This window comes from Zootoca vivipara, chromosome 4 (genome assembly GCF_963506605.1).
Source record: "Zootoca vivipara chromosome 4, rZooViv1.1, whole genome shotgun sequence".
Taxonomy (NCBI): domain Eukaryota; kingdom Metazoa; phylum Chordata; class Lepidosauria; order Squamata; family Lacertidae; genus Zootoca; species Zootoca vivipara.
In genome coordinates, this window is record NC_083279.1 from 93,922,592 (window position 1) to 93,932,900 (window position 10,309).

At 47.7% G+C, this 10,309-nt stretch overlaps 1 protein-coding gene across 2 annotated transcripts in view; it reads left to right on the forward strand.

The window, feature by feature from the left end:
* INTS4 (integrator complex subunit 4) overlaps positions 1-10,308 on the forward strand; it is a 29,729-nt gene extending 19,421 nt beyond the window's left edge. Inside the window, exons 15-23 of one of the 2 annotated variants that reach the window (XM_035115459.2) lie at positions 297-454; positions 1,452-1,545; positions 2,598-2,678; positions 3,010-3,140; positions 4,767-4,826; positions 5,250-5,409; positions 6,553-6,696; positions 7,882-8,002; positions 9,142-10,308. In XM_035115459.2, the coding sequence (XP_034971350.2) occupies positions 297-454; positions 1,452-1,545; positions 2,598-2,678; positions 3,010-3,140; positions 4,767-4,826; positions 5,250-5,409; positions 6,553-6,696; positions 7,882-8,002; positions 9,142-9,335 (1,143 nt within the window). In that variant the 3' untranslated portion in view covers positions 9,336-10,308. The remainder of the gene's footprint in view (positions 1-296; positions 455-1,451; positions 1,546-2,597; positions 2,679-3,009; positions 3,141-4,766; positions 4,827-5,249; positions 5,410-6,552; positions 6,697-7,881; positions 8,003-9,141) is intronic. The other variant, XM_035115460.2, reaches the window with a different exon arrangement.
* The last annotated feature ends 1 nt before the right edge of the window (position 10,309 follows it).

Consider the following 10,309-nt stretch of genomic DNA (forward strand, 5'->3'; position numbering starts at 1 on the left):
ATTGGGTGCCATCTGCTTTCTATCGGTGAGCTTCCACATGTCAGGGCTCGCTTGAAGGGGCAAATTTTACCGCAGGCACTTGTTTTCATGGGTCTTCTGGCTCTTGGTCTGCAGCAGTCTTTTCGGAAAAACAAGGGCATGTCTTGAAGGTGGTCCCCATTTCTGATTGCTTCCTGGGGAGCCGTCACTGAAATGCCGTCACTGAAGACGGATAGCAAAAGTGCAGGTGGGAGACAGAAAATTCCAAAGTAGAACGCGATCTCCTGAACTTTGCTCCTCTTTCTCTCTTTGCATAGTTGCCTGGGAAGAAGCTGGCCTCCTCACCTGTGTCCGCTGGCCTCGCCCTCCAGGAAGACCCTTCCCAGGAGTTCCTGCAGCAGAGCCTCGAAAGAGTTTTCAACCTTCAGCACCTAGACCCACAGGGCACCCAGGAGCTGCTTGAATTCACAATTCGGTAATAGTTTCCAAAAAACTAGGAGGTGGCGTTGACCCTTTGCCAATTTGAGGAGCCTTCGGCGATGCTGTGTGTGTGCTTTTCAGTTTCTGGGTTCCACTGCTTCCTTAAAATATTGCACCTGTTGAACAGTGAACCTGTGCAGAGACATCCTTAGTCCTCTGGTACAGCTCTTCCTCTTTGCATTGCATAAATGTTAACTCTGGCGCAGGGTCTGAGAGTGCAATGAAACTTTGGCGGCAGGGAGCCCTCGATTCTGCTGGATCATCGAGGGCTCTGTTTCCCCAACATGGGTTGCGGTATCTAGTATTTATTTTATTTAAATTTATATCCTGCCCCTCCTCGCAAAGGAGCCCCGAGCAGCAAACAGCAAGCAGTAAAAGCACTGAAGCCTCTTAAAAACAATCCCAGTGCAGATGCAGACCTGACTGCTTCAGACTTATTTATTTGGTGGTTGTGTTTATGAGATGCCTCGTCAAATAAATTCTCCGGGCACAGCACGAAGATAGAAAGATTACAAGCTTGTAACAGTAAAACCATACTGCAATAAAACCCACAATGAGCTCAAGAGGCAATTGCAGGTGCTCATTTTAAATACTTTTTTTAAAATTAAACAATATTATCCAGTTGCCCACAGGTAGGTTTCAGAAGTAAGCAAAAACAACTATGTTCGACAGTGGAACAGTCTCCCACGAGAGGTGGTGGACTCTCCTTCCTTGGAGGTTTTTAAGCTGAGGTTGGGTAGCCATCTGTTGTGGAGGATCTAGTGGAGATTCCTGCATTGAAGGGGGTTGGGCTAGATGACCCTCAGGGTCCCAACTCTACAATTCTGCAATGTTGGCCCTGCCCCGTGACATCCTTGCAGCCTGTGTTGACTCGCTTTTTATTCTCCTCCATTTATTCCTGGGAGCGTATAAGCAAAAGAGATGTCAGAGGTCATTAACTCACAATAGCACATAACTAAGCATGTTTTTAACCCTCTTCCTCTTTGCTCTAGGGACCTTCAGAGGTTTGGAGAGCTCCAGTCCGACTTGGCTGGGGTGGCCGACTTCTCGGCTACTTACCTTCGATGCCAGCTGCTTCTTATTAAGGTAGGCCTTCCTCTGGAGCAACATCTGGTCCTCTTTCCTGAACGTTCCCAGTGTGTTGTGGGGTGATGCCCATGCTGCTTAAAAATCAAGCAGACAGCAAACAGTTCAAAGCCAGTCAAACCCAGAGAGAGAGAGAGAGTGTGCGTATGTGCTCATGTATGTGTTCATGTGCTAATTCCTTCCCAAAGCGCAGAGCCCCCCTGCTTTGCTCAGTGTGAAATTGCCAATTTGTACCTCCAAACGACAGCAGAGGAAGTCCGGGAAATCACGGAAGATGCATTAGGTAAATGGAATTGGAATTCAGCACATTAGCTAGGAGCTGACTCGGCAGCCTTTGGAGCTATGGCAGTTGCTGGCTTTGCAGGGGGAAAAAATTCTAGCTTCCTTCAGCACTCCCCAACCCCCAATGCTGTAAACTGGGTACACGATGCAGAAATGGTTGGTAAGTGGATGGAGACTTCTAGGTGTGAGACAGCCAACATACCCTCCAACATTCCACGATGAAAATAGGGACATCCTATCACATTCATTATTATTAGAGGGTATGGAGTTCTGCAACACACACACCTACCTCTTGAGCCAAGGATATAAGTAACATCTGAAGGCGGTCCTGTATAGGGAAGTTTTTTAATGTTCAAATGCTTAATGTCTTATAGTGTTTTTATGTATGTTGGAAGCTGCCCAGAGTGGCTGGGGCAACCCAGTCAGATAGGCAGGGAATGAATGAATAAAACAAAAATAAAATAAATAATGCAAAGCAGTGATAGGGAGCAGGTCTGATACCTTGAGAGGGCCTCCATGTTCAGGAGCAGTGTACCACTCAATGCCACTTGCTTGGGAGCTTCCTTCTGGCACCTGTGGAAGCGGCTTGCTCTCCCTTGAAAGGCCTTTTGACTTGATCCAGCAGGGGGATGCCCTCACAATGTCCTGAGAAGGCAGGCGAAATTGCATCCTTTCCTCTGTTTGCCCTCCAGCCCCAAAGGTCCAGCTTAGGTTTTAACTCCCGGGTTGCACGGGCCATATTGCAGTTAATTCCTGGGCGTCTCTTTCAGGCTCTCCAGGAGAAACTGTGGAATGTCGCAGCCCCGCTGTACTTGAAGCAGAACGCCCTGGCAGCAACCGCTGCAAAACAAGTAAGGCAGGGTAGAAAAAACAAAGACACATTTCACAGAGGCAGAAATCGCTGACCATTTGTAGGCTCCTTGTGTGTGTGTGCGTGTGTGTGTGTTTTTTACTTAATTGTGTGCTATTGGCTTGCAGATTCCAGGAAAGCGAGTGGCCCTGTTGAGAGCTTCCTTTAAAAAAAATAAAAAAATTAAAATCTAATGCTTATAGTAGCACAGAAATGCTAGTATTTTTGTCTCAGTCTGTCTTGAACTAGTTCTGCAGATTCCCATCTGTATGTGCCAGTACCCCGGTGGTAAATCTGTCCAGAATTGAGAACAGTGCTGCTTCCTTGTCTAGATTATGGAAGAAACGTACAAGATGGAGTTCATGTACAGCGGCGTTGAACACAAGCAAGTGGTCATCATCCACCACATGAGGCTGCAGGCGAAAGCCTTGCAGCTGATAGTAACGGTGCGGACTACGAGAGGGTAAGGGAAATCTCCGAGCTTCGGGATGTTCTGGACTTGAACTGCAAGATTTAAATAGCTGGAGGCAAATGATGCGGTTGGGCGTGGAAGGTTCAGAAAACGTTGGATACTGAGCAGCTGGTGGGGTAGAATAGCAGGGATGTTGGGATTAGATCCTGGCGTAAGAGTTGCTTATTATCCCTACATTGCAGATGGGGAGTTGAGGCTGGGAGATAGTGGTTTGCAAAAGCCACTGAACGAGTTTGCCAGTGGTGCAGCTAGATAATTTTAGACCCTGGAGTTAAGTGGCCTGGCCAGGCTGTGTTTGTGTGTTGGGCCTTTAGATGCCCATGTGTGTTACTTCAGTTGTGAAGCCCTCAGTTAATATTTTTCTTCTTCCAATCACCACCATAAGAACATTAGAAGAACCTTGCCACGGGATCAGACTAAAGCGGGCACAGCCCCGTTTTCGAATGTTGTGCGCATGTTTGTGAGCAGAACATAAGCTGAGCAGCACTCTCTATTTCAAGTTTTCCAGCTGCTTCTAAATCTCTGACATGTTGTAGCAACAAACAATCCATTCAGCCAGCTCTGATTTAAAAGAAAGGATTGGAAATAAATACTCTGAGCATGTGCAGAGTTTTTTGGCTGCCCTGATGCCAAGCACGTTTATCTGGACATAAAGCAGCATTTTTTTACTGAAAAATATAATATACCTTTTCAAAGCAGGAATAATAAAATGAGCATCCATAACCATGTTCATGCCTGGCAGGCCACCTAAAGGTAAAGGTAAAGGGACCCCTGACCATTAGGTCCAGTCGTGACCGACTCTGGGGTTGCGCGCTCATCTCGCATTATTGGCCGAGGGAGCCAGCGTATAGCTTCCAGGTCATGTGGCCAGCATGACAAAGCCGCTTCTGGCAAACCAGAGCAGCACATGGAAACGCCGTTTACCTTCCCGCTGTAGCGGTTCCTATTTATCTACTTGCATTTTTGACGTGCTTTCGAACTGCTAGGTTGGCAGGAGCTGGGACCAAGCAACGGGAGCTCACCCCGTCGCAGGGATTCGAACCGCCGACCTTCTGATCAGCAAGCCCTAGGCTCAGTGGTTTAACCACAGCGCCACCTGGGTCCCTTATGGTCACCTACTGACCATAAACACAGCAATAATTTAAGGATGCTGTGGTGACCAGTTGGTCAGCCTGTGCCAGCTGAGATTCTGACCCAGGGCCTGCTTGCTGCTGCCCTTCTTGTCTCCTGCTCTGGGTAGCCATTGGCTGTGGGGCCCTAGACTTTGGTTCTGAGGTCCAGCCTTAGCTGCCCCACTGTGAGCTCAAACTCTGCCATTATGCTAACCAGCCCGTATACTTTCATTCTGGTACGTAACATCTGCATTTTTGTAATGGGCGTTTCCTGCAATGCAAAACACACACAAAATTGTACATTGAAAAGGGCATCAGTTTCATAAACAGCTCTCTGATTTTTTAGAAGACATCTGGAGGCAGCCCTGTACAGGGAAGTTTTTAATGTTTGAGGGGTTTTTTTTGTGTGCTTTTAATATTTTGTTGAAAGCTGCCCAGAGTGGCTGCGGCAACCCGCTCAGATGGACGCCATATAAATAATAAAATGGTTGTTGTTCATTTCCAGAGTGGAACCTCTCTTCGGAATGTGCGAGAAGTTTTTGCAGGAGGTGGACTCTTTTCAGAGGTATGTTTTCTTGTTTCGGGGACTCCGGCTCTGTACATGGGCTCTATCATACCAGACTGCAGGTGGGAACTCAAAAGGACTCAGTGCTCCTCTTTAAAAAAATAAATTAAAAGCTCTTTTTCAGCTCCTTATTGGCAGCTGCGGAGTCTTCATCCAAACAAGCATGGTTGCTTTTTTTCCTGTAGCTGCGCAGCAAGCAAAATCGAAGGCCAACCTTTTCCACCACGGGCTCTTTCCGAGCTTTTACTTTGAAAGGCCCAGGCAAACCATATGGGATTTTCTTGTGGGTGAGACTATAAAGTTGCCCCAGATACGAGTCTAGGGATTCCTTGGGGGGAGGGGCTCCTCTGTGAGCAGAAGGTAGATCAGGATCTGCTTTGCCTGTGCCTCCAAACTTTTACCCACGATCTCTTTTTTTCACAGATGTTTCATTTCTGAGCTCCCTCATATGCAAGACAGTTTTGTGGACAAACTCCTGGACCTGATGCCCAGGCTAGTAACGTCAAAGCCTTCCGAAGTAGTCAAGATTCTGCAGGCAACGTTGCGGCAGAGTTGCTTCCTTTGCCTTCCTCTCCCTGAGAAGGTGAGTATGAAATGCTATATAAGCATACTTTGGAAATTTATTCATAATGGATGTGATGGGATGATCATCGGTTATGTACTTTTTGATGTGTTTTATTTATTGTTGTGTTTGTAATTATATAAATCTTTTCATGTTGTAAGCTGCAGTGGGCATTGTTTTAACTATGGATAATCATATGTACAGTGGTACCTCGACTTGCGAAGACGATCCGTTTCGCGGCGCTCTTCGTAAGTCAAAGTCTTCGGTTGTCGAAGCGCCCGTTCTGCGCATGCGCGGACCGCACGCGCCGCTTCTGCGCAGGTGCAGAACGTGCGCGCGGTGACAAGACTTCCGGGTTTGCCGACTTCGGAAGTCGAGTCATTCGGATGTCGAGGTACCACTGTATTCCTAATACATGTAATCCAAAATATGAAAGGGGGGTGGGTTGCCTGTGAAGAGCACCTCTTTCCTCCTCCCTTCTCAACTAAGCAATCAAACTAGGAAGGTTCTTTCCCCCCATTTTTAAATCAAATTAATAATTAAATCATCCATAATCACCACCTAAACCAAGACGGTGGTTTAATCCCTTTCCGTTTTAATAATACAAATTCTACAAACACCCTCCATATCTCTTCAAAATAATTTTCTCCTACATATTCCCCGTCTTACCTTAATGGCACGTGTTAATTCATTATTAATAGCTCTACCCCATACCTCTTTGTACCATTCTTCCATTTTATATTCTGCTTGCCCCTTCCACTCATGGTTCTAACCATGGTTTCCTACTTCATCCAAAACGGGAAACCATGGTTCCCAGTTGCAAAACAAAGCAGGATATTAAGACGTGGTTTGAAGTTGTGAAGAGTACTAAGGATACTAAGTGGTGATAGTGATAATTTGAACTACATTGTACTACATTTCTAGAGTCCGTTGAAGAAGTTGAAATCTTTTAGGGTCCTGGGCTCCTGTAGCTGTTTTGCTTTGGCCAACCTCGTGCACGGTGCAGCTCCTTCGTTGCAGCCTCTGTAAATTGACAAACGGCTGAATACATTTTTCCAAGCCCAAATAAAAAAGTGTGTGTGTGTGTGGGGATAATAAACAGGAATTTTGAGAAGTATGTGGTGTGGAGGTGTGTATGTGTGATTTGGCATCTTCCTTCTGCAGATCCACCGAGCGACTGCCACCATCATTGAGCCAGCAGGAGAATCCGACAACCCCTTGCGCTTCACGTCGGGATTAGTTGTTGCGCTCGATGTCGATGCAACTCTGGAACACGTGCAGGATCCTCAAGGCACTGTTAAAGTTCAGGTACGGGGAATAAAAACCATTAAGGATCGCCTCAATGGTCGGAACCAGCTTTTATCAACCTGGCACCCTCCAGCTGTTTGGGACTCCAACTCCCATCAGCCCCAGCCATCATGGCCTTTGGTCAGGGATGATGGGAACTGTAGTCTGAAACATCTGGATGGCAGCAGATTGGGGAAGGCTGCCTTAGGCCTATGGATGCGCGTGGGGTATGATGAAGTAGAGACTGGAGCAGCGCCACGCTTTTAGGCGGGTGTGGCTGGGAGAAAAAAACTGTTTCTGTCTGCATTTAAAGGCAAACCTGTTCAATTCGCTTTTTCTGAAACAATAAAAAGGACCAAAACATTTGTATTTCTCCAGATTTTTCAGTGCAGTTCCGCAGCCAAGTAACGTGTACTGGGATAAAACGTGCTTTAGAAATTCAAATGCTAGTGAAAAATAACATGCGCACATTCAGCATAACGGAGAAAGCTGCATTGCAAAAATGTGTATCTTGGGCAAAATTGCACCCAGAAATGTGTTCATGGGCGGCAAAAATGCACACCGAAACACTAATTTTCACGAGGACTTTAAAAACAATACAGTGGTACCTCGACTTACGAGTGCCTTGACTTCCGAAGGTTTCGACTTTCGAAGTCTGCAAACCCGGATGTATTTTCGCCGTGTGTGCGGTCTGCCCATGCGCAGAAGCGGCGCGCACGGTCTGCGCATGCGCAGAATGGGCGCTTCAACTTCCGAAGGTTTCGACTTCCGAAGAGCGCCGCGGAACGGGTCGCCTTCGGAAGTCGAGGTACCACTGTAATTGCAAACTGATGTAGAAATGTGGAGAAGTGTACTTAAGACAGGAAAAACGAGGAAATGAAAGAAACGGAAATGGACAGATTTTCCCATCGCTAGATGTGTGTGTCTGTGGGGGGGTCCTTCTCGCTTCAGCAACTCTCTTTTGCACATTGTTATCTGCAAAGAAAACCCAACGCAAAAACTCCAGGCAGCCACACAGAAGCTCATGATCCATTACTGAGGGAAGAGTACCTGACCTTGGGGAGGCTGGGCTAAAACTGTGTCGTAGTCCCCCTTTCAGTGTGCACACGATTATGCCCTACATAATGCGAGTAACATTTGCATAGGGCTACCGTGATCCTGACTCCCTGGGCCTCAGCACTGACAAATCCCACTCTTCCCTTCCAGGTCGTATATCCCGACGGGCAGGCGCAGCTCATCCATCCTAAACCGGCAGACTTTCGAAACCCCGCTCCTGGAAGGCACCGGTTAATTACTCAGGTTTACCTCTCTCACACTGCCTGGACAGGTAAGGAGGATGCTAGATCCAGTGGATCTTCGCTTCTGCACGGGGAAGTCTTTACGGTGCAGGTTTCGCTTGAGCACTTCCAGAACCTTTGGGGTTCTGTGGCTTCTTTCTACTGCTGGCGGCGGGCAGAAACCAATGCAGCAAGTCGCCAGAAAAGGCACACGTTATACGATGGGTTGAATTAACCGCCCGTCTCCTAGAAAACGCCATGCATTCAGTGCTAGAGAAAGATTTCAACGTGGTTCAAACTATAGGAGCTCGCTCTTGTTGGCTCAACAGTTTATATAGAACAATAGGCAAATGCTTGTTAAAAAAACAAACCAGACTAGAATAATTTAAAGTTTGTGATACAGTGCTTCATGTATGGAGAAGCTACAGCCTTCCAGATAATAATAATAATAATAATAATAATAATAATAATAATAATAATAATAATTTATTATTTATACCCCACCCATCTGGCTGGGTTTTCCCCAGCCACTCTGGGCGGCTTACAACAGAAAAATGAAATAAAACAATTAAACATTAAAAGCCTCCCTAAACAGGGCTGCCTTCAGATGTCTTCTAAAAATCTGGTAGCTGTTTTTCTCTTTGACATCTGATGGGAGGGCGTTCCACAGGGCAGGCGCCACCACCGAGAAGGCCCTCTGCCTGGTTCCCTGCAACTTGGCTTCTCGCAACGAGGGAACCGTCAGAAGGCCCTCGGTGCTGGACCTCAGTGTCCGGGCAGAATGATGGAGGTGGAGACGCTCCTTCAGGTATACTGGACCGAGGCCATTTAGGGCTTGCAGGGAGGTAACCGCCAGAAGGCCCTTAGCGCTGAACCTCAGTGGAACTGAACAATGGGGGTGGAGATGCTCCCTCAGGTTCCACCACCCCTGCCATACTGCGTGTTGCACTCAATCTGTAGTTTTAAGACACGGGTGCCTAACTTTTGTTTTTGACCTTAAGTCTGCCTGCACTGGAGATCAGCTGCCAGAAACCGCAGGAGGGGGGAGCGCTGTTGCTCTCAGGCCCTGCTTGCAGGCTTTCCTCAAGCACCTGTTGGACACGGTGAAAGCAGGATGCTGGACTAGGTAGTCTAACCTGGCAGGACTCTACTTAGCTTCTTATAACTCGCTCCCTTTTTACACCCCCAGAGCCCTGTCAGATCGAAGTGCGGCTGCTGCTGGCATACGGTTCGGATCGAAACAAAACATCCGCGAGGCTCTCGCGCACCACCTGGGGAGACAGTCTGGATCTGCCCCCCCAGGCCGAGAACGGCATCGAAGGAACCATCCCTTTCAGCAAGCCTGTCAAAGTTTACATCATGCCCAAGCCAGCCAGGCGGTGATGGCTGCCGTTGAAAAGACCCTTTTTTATTGGTAGGATTCCTGGGGGAGATCTGAGACCCTTCCAAGCTCGGTTGGCACACGGAAGATCAAGGTGGGACTGCAGCGCAAGGGGGGGGGGAAATCACCCTTAAAATCGAGCGGTTTTGCCTTCGAAATGTTTCCTGGCTGGCAGAAATTGAGACACCCCTGGATTGAATCAACCACCAAGCCGGCTTCCCATCTGACTGATCGTCAGAGCTGCTGCGAATACACAGAAGGCTTTCTGGGTGCCACAGAGCTGCTAAGGGGTTCATGGCTCTTCCACACTTTCCAAAACTCACGAGGCCACAGGCCCAGCCCCCTATCGAGGAGGAAACACATGGCTGGCAGGATGCTGTGGGCAGTGGCTCAGCAACAGCCAAGGGCTTCTGGCATCCGCCATTGAGGAAAGTCCAGGAGCCGATTGTTTTTCTGTGCCTGCTGTATATATATTAAATTGGGAAGGGACAGTTCTTTTCCTGTGAGCTGATAACTGTCTACAGCAGTCTTCCTTGAGAACAACTCCCTTATCTTAAAAGTGTGGTTCATAGCCTCTCCTGCCACTGGGACCGCCATTAATTTATTCAAGGCTCTCTGATTTTTAAACATGTGCCACTGTGCCTTGCAATGTAGCTGGGGCCTGCTGCAAGCAACGTCCCTTTGGTTAGCCGTGCCATTTTGGTTATTTCATAAATGCATTTAAGTAATAATAAACATCTGCACCCAGTTATCCAGGTATGGAATGGACTAGCAGTTTAAATAGCATGGGCCTCTGGTCATGCAGGTTGACCCCGACGTCTGAAGGCATAAATGGACATGTTATCTCCCTCATCCCCAGAGCAGGCTCCTACTCTACCATTAACTTAAAACTGTTTCTCAAACTTGGGTCCCCAGAGGCTGTTGGACTACAACTCCCATCATCCCTGACCACTGGTCTTGCCAGCTAGGGATGATG